The following is a 20256-nucleotide window of genomic DNA, read 5'->3' on the forward strand; positions in this document are numbered from 1 at the left end:
CAGCAAATTCAGGAGCTGGGCATCAGCTTCATGCCAATGTTTTAAGCCACCCCAGGATGGACAGAATGGGCAGACCACTCCATTGACGCACGTGATGCTGGCCCAATTAGAGTCCAACCCTACTGGATGGCTCCTCAAGCCAAAACCGCAGTTGAAAGGGAGATCAAGGACATGTTACAGATGGGTGTAATCCTCCCCTCTGAGAGTTTCCCAAACCAGATGGAGAAATCAGCTTTTGTATGGACTACTGTAAGCTAAATGCCGTAACTAGGCTAGAAAACTATCCAATGCCACGCACAGATGAGCTGTTGGAGGAACTGGGACATGCCCAGTTCATGTCCGCCTTAGACTTAACTAAGGGGTACTGGGAAGTGCCGCTAGATGATCCTGCCAAGGAAAGGTCAGCCTTCATCACCCATGTAGGGTTGTGTGAATTTTAATGTACTCCCTTTTGGACTGCGAAATGCACCCATCACCTTCCAGGGATTAGTAAATAACCACCTGAATGGATTTGGGGAATTTGTAGTTGCCTACCTCGACGATGTGGCAATATTCTCAGATTCGTGGGCAGAACACCAAGCTGTCTTCCAGCGCATAAGGGAGGCAGATTAATCATTAAGGCCAAAAAGTGTCAAATAGGCCTAAACAGGGTAATGTACCTTGGACACCAGGTGGGTCAAGGTACTATCAACCCCCTACAGGCTAAGGTAAATACTTTCCAAAATTGGCCTGTTCCTAAGTCAAAGAAGCAGGTCCAATCCGTCTTGGGCTTGGCCAGGTATTACTGACGATTTGTACCACATTACAGCCAAATTGCCACCCCACTGACAGACCTGACCAGGAAAAAACAGCCAAATGCTGTTCAGTGGACTGAGAAGTGTCAGACAGCCTTTAACCAGCTTAAGGTGGCCCTTACGTGTGATCCTATATTGAGGGTCCCAAGCTTCGACCACCTGTTTGTCGTAACCACAGATGCCTCCGAGTGTGGTGTAGGAGCAGTTTTAATGCAGGAAGGACTAGATCAACAATTCCATCCTGTCGTGTTTCTCAGCAAAAACTTTGAGGGGGAAAGCCACTGGTCAGTCTCAGAAAAAGAACGTTACACCTTTGTGTATGCTCTGGAGAAGCTACGCACATGCATTTGGGGACGGCAGTTTCACCTGCAGACTGACCGTGCTGCACTGAAGTGGCTTCACACAGTCAAAGAAACAAACAAAACTTCTTTGGTGGAGTTTAGCTCTTTAAAACTTTGATTTTGAAATACAGCACATTTCAGGAGCCTCTAACAAAGTGGCTGATGCACTCTCCCAGGAAGGTTTCCCAGAATCAACCGGGTAAAAATGTCTCTGCATTTTAAGTCATTGTAGTCCTTGAAATGTAAAAATCACTGTTTAGTTTTTCATGTAATTATTAGTAAAGTTAGAGGTGCATGTGTCTTATTAATTCTGTTTCCTAAACCTCCAGGAAGAAATCCCAGTCAGTGTGGACCTGACCTGAACCAGGCTGGGCAGCACTGTCTGTGATTTGGGGGGCGTGTGAGACATGAAGGGGGAGGAGTAGCTCCCTTTGATGGACAGCCAGCCAGTTAGCTGTAAAATCCCTCTGAGTCTGTTCTCCGCTTGCTTTACCCGTAAAGGATTAACAAGGCCACAGGTACAAGAGAAGAAATGGGTACCTGCCAAAAGAGCCAATTTGAAGGTAGAACTTCTTAAAATTGGGGAGAAAAAACTTTCCCTTTGTCTGTTGCTCTCTGGGCTGCAGGGGTGGAGCAGCAATGCTATGTAAATCTTGAACCAGGTATAAAAATTCATGTTCCATACCTAGAAGAAATTATTTGGATATGGAATGTTTAGACACAATCAGGTTTATTTTTTATTTTGGCTTGGGAATCGCCTCTGTGCTAACCCCAGATGCTTTTGTTTGCTTGTAACCTTTAAGCTGAACCCCCAAGAAAGCTATTTTGGGTGCTTAATTTTTGTAATTGTTTCTCTTAAGATCTAGGAAAGCCTAAGTTGCAGGTGTATATTTTCCCTTCTTGTTTTTAATAAAATTTACCTTCTTTAAGAACAGAATTGGATTTTTGGTGTCCTAAGAGGTTTGTGCATGTTGTTTGATTAGCTGATAGTCACAGCTAATTTCCTTTGTTTTCTTTCTCAGCTCTTCCCGGGGAGGGGTGTGTGTAAGGGCTTGATGGTATCCCACAGGATCCAAGTGGCTCCTTCCTGAGTTCAAAGGGTTTTTTTTGTTTGCATTTGGGTGGTGGCAATGTTTACCAAGCCAAGGTCAGAGAAAAGCTATTGCCTTGGAAGTTTAATACAAGCCTGGAGTGGCATGTATTGATTTTTAGACCCTTGCAGGCCCCTCTCTTCTGCACTCTGAGTTACAGAGTGGGGATTCAGCCTTGACACCTCCACATTAGCCATACTGGAATCCGTGGGTCAAATACAGATGGCAGTTTGGGAAGTCTCCCATAGAACAAAGCCAGAGGCCTACAAATTTGCCATCCCTATCCATCTCTTGATCACCGGAGACTGATAATGGATGAAGAAGAAGAACCAGAGGAGGAGGTTACACTGCCACTCTGTTTCTCCTCTTCTTTCCCCGATGAGGGTATCATACCTCTACCCCCTATGTCAGCCAACGACTTTAAACACTTCCAGGAGCTGTTTCACAGGATAGCAGACTCCCTCCAGTTTCCTTTGGAGGAAGTGAAAGAACAGCATAAACTGCACAACATTCTGCACACATCCTCATCCTCCAAAATAGCCCTCCCTGTCAATAAGTCCCTTCTCGACTTGGCCAACGTGCTCTGGCAGACCCCAGCATCCATCTGCAAGTGGGCCAACAAAAAATATTACATCACCCCACTCCAAATTCCTTAGTTGTCAAGGCAGTGCATGAAAAGGGATGCCAATACCAACCTAGATCCACCCCTTATGACTGGGATTGGAAGTGATTGTATCTATTTGGCTGCAAGATTTATTGATCTGCTATGCTCCAATTCCACGTCTCCAACTGTGAGGCGAAATAAAATTACGTCAATTATTACAAAATCCGGGAACTCTGTCATGACCTTCCTGATGCCATGAAGGAGCAGCTCCAGGCGCTTATATCTAAAGGATACCTTGGCCCATATAGCTTTACAATCCTCCTTGGATTCTGCAGTTACTGCTGCCTGTTCCATTGTGACTGCTGTAGTCATGAGTTGGGTCTCATAGCTGCACCTTTCTGGGTTCCCCAATGAGGTACAAACCATAGCTGAGGACCTGTCCTTTTGAGGTTCCCAAATTATTTGCATAGGGATGAGTCATATATGGATATATACTCATATATGGATGAGTCCCTGCACTCCCTGAACGCTCAAGTACTCTATGCTCTCTCTGCATCTATATGCTAGTGCTGAAGAGACGACTGCGGAAATAGCAATACCCCTGCAATCCTGAGCACTGTTCTCTCCTCATTTATGGTACAACACTGTTAACAGAAGCCCCCTACCAAGTGCAGACATACAACTTCTCAAGGGCTATGTCTCTCACACCTTCGGCCAAACAACAATTTTAAAGGTGTGGTTGAGGCCCCAAGAAGCCTTCCCCCTGTTCAGGTCTCAGCAGCCATCTCCAGCATCCCACCAGTTTGACGACCATTTAGCCCCTTTCCATCATGGCAGCTAATTACTTTGTGTAAATGGGTTCTAGAGGAGTGGCTCTCAACCAGAGAGAGGGGTATACCCTTGGGGGTATGCAGAGGTCTTCCGGGGGGTTGATCAACTAATCTAATTTAGATATATGTTTGGTTTTACAACAGGCTATATAAAAAGCATTAGCGAAGTGAGTAAAAACTAAAATTTTATACAATGACTGGTTTATACTGCTCTAAATACTATACACTGCCACAGCCTGACTGCCAGGGACAGAAAAGATCAGGACATTCGGCTGCAACTTCCAATTTGATTTATTTTCTAATTATATAGTAAAAATGAGAAAGTCAGGAAATTTCTGGTAATAGTGTATTGTGTAAAAGTGTACTGTGACACTTTTTTGTATTTCTGTGTCTGATTTTGTAAGCAAGTAGCTTTTAAGTGAGGTGAAACTTGGCATACGCAAGACAAATCAGACTCCTAAAAAGGGTACAGTAGCCTGGAAAGGTTGAGAGCCACTGTTCTAGAGGTCATCAAGGAAGGGTACTAGATCCCATTCCTATCTATCCTTCCTACCCGCCCACCCACCCTCCCTCCCAGTCTCTTTAGAACACATTCTACGGGAAGAAATAAATCACCTTCCACAACTGAGAATGATAGAACCGGTCCCATCCCTTCACAGAGGGAAAGGTTTTTACTCCCATGATTTTCTGATCCAAAAGAAATCCAGCAGGTGGAAACCAATCCTAGACCTTCAACAAGTTTGTCAAACTGCACCACTTCAAGATGGTTACCCTATCCATCATTATGTCAGCACTGGAACAGAGGGACTGGTTCTCAGCCCTTGACCTCCAAGGCACGTATTTTCATATCACAATAAACCCTGCCTACGGACAGTTCCTCTGATTATCATGGGAACCAATCGCTATCAATAGAAAGTATTGCCCGTCATACTTTCTACAGTCCCCCTTGAGTGTTCTCCAAAGTCCTCACAGTAGTGGCTGCCTACCTATGCAAAGAGGGCATTGTCATATTTCCATATTTAGATGACTGTCTCCTCAAGGCCCCATCTGAACACTATGCCCTTTATGCTGTACGAATGACAATGGACCTCTTCTTGAATCAAAGGCGGCACGAGAGGTGATTTTCAGTGGCACTCACACTGCCCGGGTCCTGGCCACTGGTCCGGAGGCTTTAATTTTAATTTAATTTTAAATGAAGTTTCTTAAACATTTTAAAAACCTTATGTACTTTACATACAACAATAGTTTAGTTGTATTTTATAGACTTACAGAAAGAGACCTTCTAAAAACTTTAAAATGTATTACTGACCCACAAAACCTTAAATTAGAGTGAATAAATGAAGACTCGGCGCACCACTTCTGAAAGGTTGCTAACCCCTGGCCTATAGTGTAAGCTCATGAAATTCGCTCTCTCCCTCAATGTGGAGGAAGATATGCACAGCTTTGTGCCCCCCTCCCCATGAATTACGCAAACTGGTTATAGAATAAACAAACAAGTTCATTAACTACAAAAGGTAGATTAAGTGATTATAAGGGATAGCAAACAGAACAAAGCAGATTACTGAGCAAATAAAACAAACCTGCAAACTAAGTTCAATACACTAAAGAAACTTCAGATACAGAAATCACACTTGCATACAAATTGGATAATCACATTCAGTAAATCAGAACCTTTCAAATGATACCTCACATGACCCATCTTGTATAAAACATATCTTAGTTATGCCATATTAATATCATCAGCATATCTCTATGAAGAATATGGGGTGTAGCATCACGACGCATTCCTCCTCACATGCGATGTGCCACTGTTCTATGTCTTTCCTCCCTTTCCCCTTCTGTTCAGAGTACTTCACAAAATCCAAGGGGTCCGAGCCCGAGTCATCCTTATTCGCATAATGGTATTCCCTCCGAATACTCTGCAACCGACTCCATGTCTCCTTTCACAGGATGCGGATCAAGTCCTCCATCCCAATCCACAGCTACTCCACCTGAAGCCATGGTGCCAGGATTCAGAGATGACCTGTTCAGAGGCTGTTAAACAAGTACTCTTGAATAGCAGATGTGATACAACTAGATGCACTTCCACAAATGGACTAGATTCCAATCTTGATGCACTTCCAATCATGTCAAGGCAATGAGCACTCCAATTCCACTCATCCTGGACTATATTTTACACCTTAAAAGATGGGGGTTATCCACCAGCTCCATTCATGTGCACTTGGCAGCCATCATGGTCTTTCACCCCTAGATAGACGGCCACTCTTATGTTCACCCACCAACCAACCGCTCATGAAAAGTTTCCTGAAAGGCTTCCAAAATCTTTATCCTCACATATAGGATCCCACCCCAGCTTGGGCCCCTTACGTTGTCTTACATTATCTTACTAGACCACCATTCGAACCAGTGGCAACGTGCTCTTATGTTCACTTCTCCATGAAAACAGCATTTCTTGTTGCAATCACCTCTGCCTGTTGGGTTGGTGAAATTGGAGCGCTCATGGCATTCATCCCCCTCGCCCCTCCCGCTTCTCATAAAGACAAGGAAATTTTTACATAAGGTGCCATCCTCTTTCCATCTAAACCAATCTATCCACCTTCTCTGCTTCTTTCCAAAGCCACACAGCAACCAGCACTAGGTGGCATTACATACCCTGGATGTCAGATGAGCATTAGCCTTCTACCTGGACAGAACTAAACCTTTCAGATGCTCACCATGTTTATTCCTGTTAGTGGCTGAAAGATCCAAAGGCACAGCCATTTCTAAGCAATGCCTTTCCAAGTGAATGTCACAGTTTATAAACCTGTCCTACCAACTGCATAATCAACCACCTCCTTCTGGCACTCAAGCACATTCCACCTGCTCTCTCTCCACCTCTTTGCCTTGCTCAACAATGTCCTGATTACTGACATTTGAAAAGCGACCACATGGACATCTGTGGACATGTTTAGCTGTCACTACGCTATTACTCATGATGCAACATTAGATGCTCTACTAGGACACGCTGTCCTATCGTCCGCATTAAATGCTGCTCCGAAACCCCAGCCTTCCAACTAGGGGCATTGCTCTGTAGGTAACTATAGCACCCATAGGGACATCGCTATAGCACCCATAGGGACATCGCTCAAAGAAGAAGAGAAGGTTACTCATCGGGTGCAGTAACTGAGGTTTTCGAGATGCGTGTCCCTATGGGTGCTCCACTACCTGCCTTTCTGCTTTGGAGCTGAAAGATGAGCTCTGCAGTAGAGAAGGAATTGGGTGATGTTTGGACCGCACAGCACTTACATATACATGCTGCTCATGGCGTGAGACTGGGAGGTGCGCATGTGTGGTCCAATGGACACTGCCAGTGAAGATCTCCGATCCCAGATATGGGGCACTGCAGCACCTACAGTGGAGCAATAGAAAAACTGTGTGTACAGCAGGCCTCCGATAATAATCAAGATGACTCTTCCTACCACTTGACAACCTAGTTTAAGTGGATAATCATACTAGCTTTTTTCTCTCCCACTTCGAGATGTAACTTAATAAGGTGGGTTTTTTTGTTTTTTTTTTTAGTGCCCGCTCCTACTCCCATTAAAATCAATGACGTTTCCACTGATCTTGGTGGAAGTAGGATTGAGCCCTTAATGTTAGATAGTTAGGACTAAAATTTCAAAAACACGTTTTTTACAAATACGAAATGAGCAATGACGTGCGTAACACAAATTAAACAGTGGAGACTTGCTTGTGAGATTGCTGAAGTGCATGTTTTTTTAAATGTATTCCATACTGGTAACTTGTAAAGAATTTAAAAAATGCCGGGTTGCACCTTTTTTGCTTCTTTCTGGTGTATGAAGAAGATCCGAAAGTTTGTTTTTGTTTCTCCAATAAGTTTATTTTCTGCGGTTTTTTATTAGTATTTTAAGAGTATCAGAAATGTTAAATGTGATCTTCCCTATCAATTATAACGTCTTGGGATCTCAGATGTTTATTTTGAGTTCTCACAACTTAGTGAAAAGGATTTTTTTAGACAGTCTTTCAACCAAGTGTTGATTAGACATTGTACTTAAATAGAAGTTAAACAGAGTTTTAAATGTGTTGACAAAAAATCCCTTTCACTCTCATTTGCTAGTTTTCCATCTTAATTAATTTTTTCCACTCATCATATAGCCTTCCAAATAGTGGATTTGATTTAAATTGATTTAAATCGCTAGTAAGAAAGACTTAATTTAATCATAGATTTCTACATAAAAGTGCATTCTTGTTGGTTGTTATATTCTTCACAACTCAGAAATAGATGTAGGTTTCATTTTTAGAAGGTACACAGTACACATTTTTAAAAATGATTTATTTTGAAAACTGATTTCAGATTTGTTTTATAGCTATATCAGAAAATGAATGATTGTTTGGTTATTTCACTTACCAAAGGTAACTGAAGCAGAGAGCTCACCTCCCAATGACTTCATAAATATCTCCAATTCAATAGGTTAATTATTAATATTTGGAGGATTCTCTTGCCATGCTGTATTAGGAGGAGAACATCACCAGACAGACATTTAAATTGTTTTATTTAACTAAAACAACAACATTATGTATTCTGGATTTTTTTCTTCAACAGCAAACATATTTTAACAAAACAAGCATATGAATTTTTGAATTTAGTTAAACATTCAAGTTTTTAAAAATCAGGTTTGTTTTTGTTAAAATTGTTTTTAAAATAGTTAAATGAAGTATATTTTTAAAAAAAAAAACAAAAATTAAATTGACTATGTCAGCCAGGTCAACATGCGAAACTTAAAATATTGGCTTCTGCAGCTACCTCCGTCATTTTCACTTTCGTTTTCCTGTTTGTTCATAATCTGGAAAAGAAAAACAAGCTTTCCTGCTTCTTCAGGTCCCAAACAGTTTCTCAGTTTGGAATGAATTATCCAGCGGAAAAATATATTCTTTCTACACCAGCAGAAGAAGCTATTGCTGTTAAAAGTGAGATTATCATTTCAGCAGTCTCTGAATCCAAGTGCTTAAGTGACTTCCACCAGTTCATCATTAAAACCTCATCAGCAAACATATTTCTTGAATGGTTCACCCTTCGGTCTGAAGTTTATTATAGTTGGCATTATGGAGGAATGATTGCTGGATGTCCCTGTCATAGGCAACTCCTCTTTTTCAGCAGTTAAGGTTTGACCCTGGTACCTAGTATTGAGAATATTTGCAAGAAAATGAGCTGGAGATAGTGCTTGTCCCATTCATTAATGCTTGTAATTTAACTCTGTCATTGCATATTTCTCTTTTTAAGATCTCACTCAGTTCCTTCCAAATTTCAACAGCGTCAGCAAAAAATCAGCTATTTCCCTGCATTTTGTTCAAGGCTACAGAAATAGGCTTCAGGGTACTCAGCATGTGTTCAACATTTCTCTTACAGCCAAAGTTCTCAACGTTGGCTTGACAGTACCATCTATTTTCTCACGATTTTGTTCACAAACTATGATCAGATTAGGCCAGTTCTTGATATAGTGCTCAAAACAGTCCACTCCCGAGTTCCATCGCATGTCTTGTGGGAGAGTTAGCTTGGTTCCTCCCACTTTTTTCAGAGCTGCTGCTGCTGTAAAGTGGTTGATATGGAAGTATTTTGCAATTTCAACAATGTTAGCCTTTATTTCTGGAACACTTTGGCTAGGAGATGCATCAGATGAGCACTGCAACTGTATGTTATTAGCTTGGGAATCACTCTTCTAAATATCTTCTAATCTTGGATACATTTGCAGCTTTGTTTGTGACCAAGCTGCGTAATAGACATTTGAATTTTTTTTTCACAGTTTGTTACAGCTTTTACTGCTACTTCTTGCAAATATTCTGCTGTGTGTGCATTTCCTGATGTATCAATTGTTTCTGTAAGGAAGACATTCTCTTCTTCTGTTGTCACACAAGCAAATACAACAGGATAACTGTGGACATTGCTCCACCCATCAAGACTCAGGGTAACAATTCACCCTCTACACCTTAAGCACACTGGTCAATTTTTCTTTCATATACTTTATCCAGCAATTTGCCTTTGACATCTGCTCTGTTGGGTGGACTGTGTCCTGGTCTTAATGACTGAATCGTGTTAATGAAGTGTGGGTTCTCAATCATACGGAAAGGAGAGTTTGTTGCATAAACAGACCAGGCAATTTTTTCATCAATTACCTCTTTTTGTTATCTGCTGGTTCTTATCACAAACTTATCTATGGTTGTTTCTGGATGATGGAGATTTTTTCTTTTTGCTACAGGTAATATACTGTGGCTATGTGATATAGGTGATGCGACTGGAATACTATCCTTGGCAGATAACTCTGAAACTATAGAAAATGATGGTGATCTTGAAGGTGGATGATCTTCAGAATCCTGTATGTTCAGGATGGATTTTCCTAAACAAAATAAGTCCATGCAGTTATTTAATTTATTACCAAACTGATCATTTAATATTACTCATTGCGTTCACTGACATTCAGTACTACTTTAAAGGTGAAATTATAGAAGGAAGATCTACCTATTTCAGCTATTTATTTTTTATCACAACTGCATCTAAAATGATAGTACCATAGAGTAACAACTATATTTTTTGCTCAAACATGAGAATTCAAGAATAGTCCCAGAAGAAAAACAGGCAGTCCTTAAGAAAGAATTATGAAATAAAAAAGTTTACAAACCTGAAGATCCTGCGTGTTCAGACAGGTTCCTTTCATCATCTTCAATGCAGCTTCCTCCTGAGAAGGAACACTTTTCATGATGTTTCATTCGGGAAACCAGGCCTTGCATTTCTTTGTTGCACTGTTTGCATTTTGCACGTGTGTCTGTCTTACCCACAGGTAGAAGAACTTCATTAAAATATTCCCAAACTGGGTCTCTCTTATGGCCTGCTGCCATTATAGGTTTTTCCTTCGAGTTAGAGAATGGTGTGGTAGATTTCAAATCAATGAAGGCTACACTCAGAAAGACCTCAAGACTTCTGGAATATGCTGCTCAAACAGTTCCACTTCCGTTTCTACTGCCTGTCCCTTGCTTCTCACATTTGTCTCCAGACTTCTTCTCCTTGTCCAGATCTATTCCGCCCTCAATAATCTTCTATTCATTGAACTTTTTGAAACTTTTGCTGTTCTAGAGAGAGGTGAGGGATTGACTCTGTGTACACAAATTTGCAGAGGGACAATAGGGTTGAGGTCTGTTGTTTCTCACCTCTCTATATTATTTATTTTAAAACATTTTTGCTGTTAACAAGCATGTTATCTCTGAAGAGACAAATCCACAATTTGAAAACTGCAAAACTAAGCATCTCTGATGGTGTCTTCTAGACTGAGCACTGAGTAGATAGAAAGATTAATCTATACAGAAGCCCCTGGAACCCCATAAGATTGGGTCCCTAATCCATGAACTATTGGAACTCATTCACAAAACTTTTCTTAAACATTACATGAATATATTGTCTCATACTATAGAATTAGAATTTATAATCCCTATTCCATGATGCGATATTTTTGAACTATAATGTATCTTAATTAAAACTATCTTTAGATAGGTTTTTCCTCAAAAAGCATTTTATCAAAAGAAAACTATTTAAATAAAATCTGATTTTTTAAATTTTATTTTTAAAAAAATCATTGATTTTTATCCACCTTGATTCCAAAGTAGATAGGACCAGAATGTCGAATGTAAAAAAAAGTGAAACCCTTTTTGACAAACATCTTTTAGACTAACATAAAAAACCAAAAAATTATACAAGTCAGTTATTTCCCCCATTGCAAGTCATCTTTCGTGTCTCCACTTTTTATAGTGAACTGAAAGTTCTTTCTCCATCTTTTAAGGTGAAAGACTCATGCATATAGGGAGCGCAGTACCTTAGTGAAAATTTGTTAAATATGTAATCTCATCAGTAACCGTATTTTGTAGAAGCAACTTTTATCATGCATGGTTGTGGTTATTTTTAAGAAGGAAACTATTTAACTTCACCTCATTTTTCTGATTAACCTATTCTCTTCTTGTGCTAGACAAAAAATAATTTTTAATCTATGTAATGTTTGAAAATGAAATTATACTGTTAACACTAAGAGTGTTAACTTTATAAGCATTTTACAACAGTGTTTCTCCTTTAGTCAGAAACTGGCCTGTTTCACTCACTGCATGCCTGAGCATGTGATACAGATTAAATGCCCTGAAATAAAACTAAACAGGACTTTTTTCAGGATGCAGAACCTGCGAGAATATCATATTGCTCTTTTGTTTCGAAAATGCATGAAGTTTCAAAAGTACAATAACTTATGTCAATGGGAAAGGGGAAGTAAATGAAAAGCTGAAGTATTAAAAACATACTGAAATCACAACTATGGCCATTTTTTCCCAATATAGAGGTGTTCAAATTCAAAAGCAAATTTAAGAATTCAAAACATGTATAGTGCTCTAAGGTGGAAACACCCCCTCCCCCCACCGCAAGTGGATATATGATTGGTGCAATGATTAGGGAGGCAATATACAAAAATTGGAAATCTGAAACTACTTTTAAATGCAAAAGCAAAATGCTCCTGAATGTTTAAATCATGTTGAGTAGTTTCCTCCAGATAACCATATCACTATACTTGATAAGAGTTGTGGATTTTACCAAAAATGTAGTAATAGTATATTGCTGGGTCAGTGGTCCTAGTGCAGAACAGGTGGGAATTCTCTAAGCTGTAAATTAAACCTCAGCAGGCAGTGCACATCAGTTATGACTGAAGACTTACAACACCCTCTGTTGCCTGTAATTTTTTTTCCCATTGCTGTTGTTGGGGAAATTCCTCTTGACAGCTGTTGCTATTGTAGCAGTAGCTGACTTTAGTCTTTCATATTATTTTTTACATGAATTTACCTCTCCCTCTATCACACTAACATGTAATTCTGAACATTATGAAGAGATCCAACCTCAGCATCTCATGGACCTTAAATTTACTTTTATAGCCTCATTTGAGTTTTCTTATAGACACTGGGTTTATACTGTATTTGTTATTGTTGCTTTGTACTGTTCTGCTTTTAGAAAAGGTCAGAGGAGTAGTCCAGTAGCTTAAAACATCTTATGACTACATAGCTTATGTAGTCATAAGATGTCCATTACAGATGGACCTGACTATTGCTTGAGATGTCTCTGTGAGCTATAACTTGTTGGTTTAGAAATCTATGCTCAGATTCCACTCAAGCTGCTAGGTCTCAGTGAGTAACACAAGCTTCTCTTGATCTCATAAAGCTTCTGCTAAGTAGCTGAGAAGGCCTCAAAGCATAAGTCCTTAAGTACTTCAGTACTTGTAACCCAGATGAGTCTTTGTTTTGGTACCAAAATAGGCTTCAGAGTAGCTCCTCTGACATTTTTACAAGTGGCCAGCTGCTCCTTCCAGGTTAGTCAGTGAGCACACCAAAGCTTTGGTACGCTTACAGCATTGGTTATACTCAATTCCAAATTTAAGTTTGAAGTACCACCTCCTTAGATGGAAGTCTGCCTCTGGGAGAGACCTTATATCTCCACTGATAATACCTTATCTGTCTTTAATTTATTTCTTTGCAGAGATCTCTTTCTGGTTACTTCAGTTTCAACAGCATTGGTGGTGTTGGGACAGACCTCTGGCTCTGAGCTACAGTTAAGCTTGTATAGCCTGTAGAACACGTTTCATTACATAGCTTTAGCTTTGTCAGTGACACATGCACCACATTTAATTGCTGACTGAAACACTGATCTAGAGCCAGCTTTGAGCTTTCAGAGCTGTTAGTGTGCTGGGTTAATGATGCCAATACCTACGTTCCTGTTTTCAGTGCTCTTGATTTACTTTGAAATACTTCAGTTTAGCCAATGCCATTATTGCATTGTTTATCCAATGGTGTCAAAGTTTTTGGCATCAGTGTCTTTCACACTATTAGGGTTTACTTCAAAATGTAGCCAATGTTGTGTTTCCATCTATGTTCATGTTTTTCTAGTTCTTCAATTTGGAGTACTTCTTCCAAGTGCTTAAAACATCTAGAAAAAGTCTCCATTTCTTTCTGATAGTTAAGACCCAAAGAAGGTGGTTTATTTTTCCTCTCTGTGTTTTCCTATGTATTGTATTATAGGGGTAGTTCAGAAGTGATGGAATTGCTCCCTTTCCCTTTAAGGCTGTGTGTGGTACATCTACTGATTGAGAGAACTTACACCCCAAACTTGACTCTGGCATAGTTCTGTCATTTGATTGCCAACTAGATTATTCAGATTTCTAAACTGTACCACAATTAGGATGAAGTTAGTATTTCTGAGACTTAATGAGGGTCTGGGTTTCACTTACTTTCTCATAATTTGCATCTCATTTGCATGACCTCTAGTCTACCTTTGTCTGTGTCATTGGTTCCAACATGGGAGGAAACTTTTTTCTTATTCCAAGCCCCTGACCAAAACTTGTCCAGTCTTGAAATGATATCTCCCTACTACCTGTGGGGCAACAAACCATATAAGATTCAGTAATCGTGTATAACTGCCTTACCCTACTCATTTGTAAGTAATTACCTTTCACTACTGCCACTTTTCCTTCTGTTCTATGATCCCTTAGTTCTATATTTACACTTTATCATCTTTACATTATCTTAAGACTTTTGCAAAAATGGATAATTTTACTATATGTACCATTCCTGTTACAGTGATTACATTTTTATCTTCTGCTTTTAGAAAACTAAGCTCTTAAATATATTCTTTATATTTTGACTTTATTTGTATAATAAAGCAGCTAATAAGTTTGATGTTATAAAGTGTTGCTGGATAGGTCTTAGTAACAAAGCCCTTATACTATTTACCATATTTCTGGGACTTGCATCTGATTACCCATTTTTACCTATCAATCCCCGCACTTCCTCCCACCAAATCCTATAGCAGTACCTGTTACGGTTGATGTATTGAATTCTTTTCTGGTAGCACAGCTGTGGTTTCTGCTTTCATTGCCCCAGAGAACAAACGACTAACTTTTGAATTGATAGTCTTTTTAATTAAGTTAATCCAAACTACAGTTCTTTATCACAATTCACTTTACTTGATTACTTATGTAAAATTTTAGTACTCAGTCAACATTGCACAGCTACTCACATTGGAATCAGTGTCAGTTCTGCATACAAACTGGGAAAAGTGAGGATGTTGATGTTTAACTTTAACTTTATTTGTAGTTTTAAAAAATGCATCTCATGTTTTAGTTGGAGTATTTTATGATCCAAAGCTTGAATCAGAAGTCCTCTGAAAAAATGAAGAAAAGAAAAAAAAGCCACAAGTGCCATGGAGTTAAACCGCCTCAGCTTGAACAGCCAGGTGATTATAGTGTTAATTTAGTTTTTTTCAGTGTAATACTGATCAGATTATTTAAAAACATGTTTAATGAATTACCCATTAATAGCAACTACTGTGATCTGTGATTTTTATCTCGGAATGGATTACTTAATCATTTAGGGAAGACTTTGTGAATCTTGAGGATTTTATAAAACTATATGTATATGTAAGATATGTGATGGGTGGTCACTTAAAAAACTACTCAAACTTAAAATTCGTAGTATGTTTTATAAAAAAAATCTGGGGTTGTGCTCATAGAAGTGAACTCAGAATGTGGAACATTTAGTGAAATTATGGATGAAGCCTGAGTTTATACAAGTTGCACGTGAAGAGGAGATAAGAGAGGATAGTAGTAACACAAGAAAGTAAAGGGAGATGTTAGGAAGAAGGCGTGAAAGGCTAAAAGGTAGTTTGTCTTTTTTATTTTATGTTTCAGCAGTTTAACATCATATTAGTTTTTATAGTTCTTTTGATCAAATTTCAGTGCATAAGAATGGCCACCCTGGGTCAGACCAATGGTATAACAACTTGAAGGTGTTTCGTGTTAACTCTGTATAATATAACTTTTTCTAAAAAATGCCAAATATTGGACCTTAGCCTAGGATCTGGAGCCCAGTCCTCTCCCTAGTTCAAGTCAATGGCAACATTCCCATGGATTTAAATGAGAAGAGGACCAGACCACACCTCTTACCTTTCAAAAATGAAGTTACCTTAAGTTAAGATAATAAACATATTAGAAATTACCTTTGCAAAATATATACTCTTATAAAACTTCTCATAATTATACAATCTCCTAAATCATTTTACACTCAGTTCTGAGATTGAAATCAGAGTAGTACTTGTAATCGATCTGAGCTCCGTCTATGAAGTCAGAGGGGTTGCGTGGGTGTAAGGGAAGGAAGGATTTGGCCTAGTACGTTTAATGGAGTTGTTCTATAAATAATTTTGCACTGAAACATTTTTTACGGACAGTTAACTCTTGCTGTGAGTCTTTCAGGCTCTGTCTCTAACCTCTCTGATTTCTGCAGAGTGTAAGGTGTTGAGACTGCATTTATCTTGTGGGTATGCAAAAAATTGAGTTGTTGAAGTTCTGAGTTCAGAAAGATTGTTTTACTAAACCATAATATTGGTAAAGTATACACTTATTTATAGTTTTTTATTAAGTCCCTTTTTATGTAAAAACCATGTGAGATGACATGAAAGATTAGACATGTCTATAATTATAAATTTTTTTAAATTTTTTTGGAAGATTTATAAAATGGTGGAAACATTTTTACTAAACAGTTCTAATGTTAATTATTCTACTAACCTCACTCAAGGTGAATGAAAGACTGGATTTGTTCTAATGGTGAAGGTGATGTGTAGTTTTTAAAGAGCAAATTTTTATTGAGGGTAATTAATAAAATACCCTTTTATGTCCTCATTTGATCCAGTTTCTGAGAATAAAGATGCTTTTGTTTGCATAGCAACTAATAGGAGTTTAGAGTTACAAAACAGTTCATTCATTATTATTTTTAATATCTCACTTTTATAGAAAAAATGCCAATCTTAAAAGGTGAAGCCTCGCATTATAATTCCGATTTACATAACTTGCTGATCTGCTGCCAGTGTGTGGACGTGATATTTTACTCAGAAGATTTAAAGGAAGTAGTAGAAGCACACAAGATTGTTTTGTGCTCTGTAAGCCATGTCTTCATGTTACTTTTCAATGTGAAGAGTCCAGCTGATATTCAGGATTCCTCTATCATAAGGACTGCACAGACTCTGTTTGCAGTGAACAGTGAGGCTGTGTTTCCAGTTTCTAACCAAGGTTCACCATGCGGCCCACCGGTTAGAGTCATTGTTAAAGACTCTTTCTTCTGTTTTTGTTTGTCAGACATTCTGCACTTCATTTATTCAGGTATCCTGTCAGAATGGTTCCAGTGTTTACTATCTTTTTAGAGAGCAAACATATTGCTATGAAGTGTGTATATTACCCTACCAAAATATATTCCTCTATTAGGATTAAATCAATTTGATTAAAAAGTCCATCTCTATAACCCATTATTTCGAAGAACTTCTACATGGAAATGGAGCTTAACCTTAAAATTATTGCTTTTAGCACTATACATTCAGTTCCAAAGTCACTGAATCTAGTAAACCAGAAGCTTCTAAAGTGGAAAAAAATTTCCTCCAAAATTCTAAAAATGATGATAAATTTTCCATAAGTAACAGGTAAAAATGAATGTAATGCCAAACATCACCCTGCTAAAAACAGCTTTTCAGTGAGATAAATTTCAGAACAAAATAAAACTGTTAAAAATGGTTAAAAACATTGTGTACACTAGTATGTTAAAGAGAATGGGGAGCAACATTATCTGGTTTGTTGAAGCAGAGGACTGGGAGTGATGTGATCAGTGTTCTGTTTTCATTTCTGCCATTTTCATTTTGTAACCTTGGGCAAGTCACTTAACCTCCATTTCCCTATCTGTTAAAATGGTGCTAATTATATTTTTCTGCTTTATAAAGCACTTTGTGAGATCCAGTTAAAAGACACAAAAAGTGTAAAGTATTAAAGAACACTGAATCATCTAGCAACTCTTTTTTGTTTGAATAGCCTATTACTTTGTACTGATACGACTTCTAGTTGCATTACATATGACATCCCCACTAATGAAAACTATAAGATATTTTTGGGAGGAAGTAGTAGTTCTCTAAATAATGCATCATTACATTCACAGTAATTAGAAATGTGTACCTATATATTGTTAAAGATGTTATATGTAAGGAAGCTGAGTTTATCTCCAGAATGATGGTTGTTGAAAGCATTTAAAGGACTGTTCCCTTAGAATGGCAGTCCATAGCCTTTGGAAAGGGCCAGGAATATTTTACTATAATTCCTCCAAGACTGATTCCAATCTTATGCCTTCAGTAAAACAGCATGGAGCATTAGCAAACTTTTTTGTAAAAATAATCTGGATGTAAATTATCTGGTTGGCTGAAAGAGCCTTCAGTTTGTGTACCATATTGGGTGTAAGCTGATTTTTTGTTTTTTGGCCAAAGTCTCATGCCAACCTTTGGAAGAGTGATCTTATATGAGGCTTGCATTGGAGGAAGTAGAGAGCTGAGCCCTCCAGTAATGGCATTTAACCTCTGAGGAGCTCTGCATGCTTCCTGATTCTCATGGCTTATCTATCGCTGCAGTGGGGTTGGATTTAGAATCATAGATTTCCCTGGCAGGACTTAGTGCTGCTACTTGGCAGTTCAGTACTGCCTTATATACATGTGTATATTCCCACTATTTATATGCTGGTCAATAATTTGAAACAAAATTTAAAGTGGAAATTAGGAGATGAGCATCCTATGTGATTTTCTGTACTAATTATCTCCCACTGAACACACATGAGGTCTATAAAGCAACTTCACCAACTAGATCACTATGCTACATGCAGACTTATCAAATAATATTCATATAGGAAATGTTTAAAATATCCTTTTAATGATTTTCTGAAATTCTTAATTCTCATTTCTTTCTCCTTATCTTTTTCTTTTGTTTCACTTCATTTCCTTTCCGCTTCTACTGCTCCAGAACTTCAGAGGAGGATGATACTGGCATTAATCCACTGAGTAATGGTAGCATAGAATCATAGAATATAAGGGTTGGAAGGGACCCCAGAAGGTCATCTAGTCCAACCCCCTGCTCGAAGCAGGACCAATTCCCAGTTAAGTAGGTTAAGCAGCTTAAGTAGGGCTTCAGAAGGAAAACCTCTGCTGGTCCCATGTATTTTAGCTGAGTGGCTGGAGCAGTCCTTACTAGGAGAAGCAGCACTTGAGTGAACTGCTTCTCTGTGGATCTTTGCTCCTTCCTTTCTGTTCAACTAGTGGTGGCAGCTTCGCTGAAAATGCTCATCTCTTCAGCATTTCTGGACTGATGAGGGGGTTATTTTTTTTGAAGTAGGCAGAGGATTGAGGAAATAAAGATGAAGGAAGGGGGGTGGTTGTAAAGGTAGGGAGAAATAGGGCAAGAAGAAGGAAAGGAAAAGAGAAGGAGGGTAAGGAGAAAAGTGAGTATAGGTAGGTAGTTTACAAAATCGCAAAAAGAAATGTATTTGAAATCTATGCCAAATGTTTTTAATACACTGTTTTGGAACCTTTTTCTGTTTGTTTTTTTTTTCGTTTTTTTGTTGTTTTTTTAAATCAGTCTACATAGAATAAATAAGTAATTTTCCTTACTTTAAATATAATACTTATTAAAACAAATAAAATTTAATAGTATAAGTATTATATTTAAATTGTTAAACTTCTTATAAACCATTTTATAAGCTTAGTAATATGCTCAAGGGTGTGTGCTTTACCCAGTATACAAACACTGAAGATCTGTGCATATTGGCTGAATGCACACCTTGTTGTGTGCTATTGCTTCCTCATTCCGTAATGTTGTTCTGCATTAGATGCAGAGGACAAAACACTATCTTGGAGAAGAAGATTCCTCACAGTTTGTTACTCAAGCCCTTGATAATGCTGTAAATTCAGCCTCTTTTAATGGTGACTGACTTGGAGATGCGGGGGGATTTTCAAAGACACAAAGGAATTGAACAGCTAACTCCCCTTTAGTACTTACCAAAGTGAAGAATTTATAATGTTGGTTTAAATACCATATGGGCATGCACTGTGAGAGCCTCTGTCAACAATACCTCATTTGTGACTACTAATAATATCCCTTTTATTCTAGCCCTAGGCTTTTCTTGATCAGTCTGCCAATCCTTTCATACTGTGGAGTTTTTCTGATGTGCACCAATAGTGACCGATTAATTTAATTTCTGTTATAAATCAGGGTTTAAATTTAGATCTTCAGAGAAGAAAGACTAGTGCAGTAATCCTTTGTGCTTTGGCTTGTAAATACAGTTTGTTGGCCTATGCTGGTGCTCTGTCTTAATTTTAACTTCATGTATATTAGCCAAAACACACAAGCAATTTATATTTGCATAGATCAAATTCTTCCCTAAGTTATAGCTTGCGATCTCATTGAGATCACAAATGGTGTAAGTCAGTGCAGAATATGGTGCCTATCAGACTTGGGTCTTCCCATTTAGAGGATTTTTAAGGAAAATATGGAGTCAGGAAGAATAGAAGTCTAGTTTTTGAGATACAGTGTACATGCTTTGTGCCCCACTATCAATGGATTCTATTCATAAGGTTGAAATAGACTTTCCCTCTCTCCCGCCACTGCTGGTATAGTGGCACGACTAGCAGATGGGGGTGAGATCAGGGTATTCCATACTGCATCAATGCCTAGCTGC

General features: G+C 38.5%; 1 protein-coding gene across 7 annotated transcripts in view; it reads left to right on the top strand.

The window, feature by feature from the left end:
- Positions 1–20256, top strand: part of RHOBTB3 (Rho related BTB domain containing 3) — a 73886-nt gene that overhangs the window by 27260 nt on the left and 26370 nt on the right. For 6 of the 7 annotated variants that reach the window (XR_012668476.1, XR_012668475.1, XM_075128584.1 and 3 more), the window contains exons 6-7: positions 14848–14959; positions 16512–16877. Coding sequence is in view for 5 of the 7 variants with exons in the window: in XM_075128584.1 (XP_074984685.1) it covers positions 14848–14959; positions 16512–16877 (478 nt within the window). In the remaining 2 variants the exon portion in view is untranslated. The remainder of the gene's footprint in view (positions 1–14847; positions 14960–16511; positions 16878–20256) is intronic. The other variant, XM_075128588.1, reaches the window with a different exon arrangement.

The sequence above is a fragment of the Caretta caretta genome, chromosome 5 (genome assembly GCF_965140235.1).
Source record: "Caretta caretta isolate rCarCar2 chromosome 5, rCarCar1.hap1, whole genome shotgun sequence".
In the NCBI taxonomy this organism is placed as follows: domain Eukaryota; kingdom Metazoa; phylum Chordata; order Testudines; family Cheloniidae; genus Caretta; species Caretta caretta.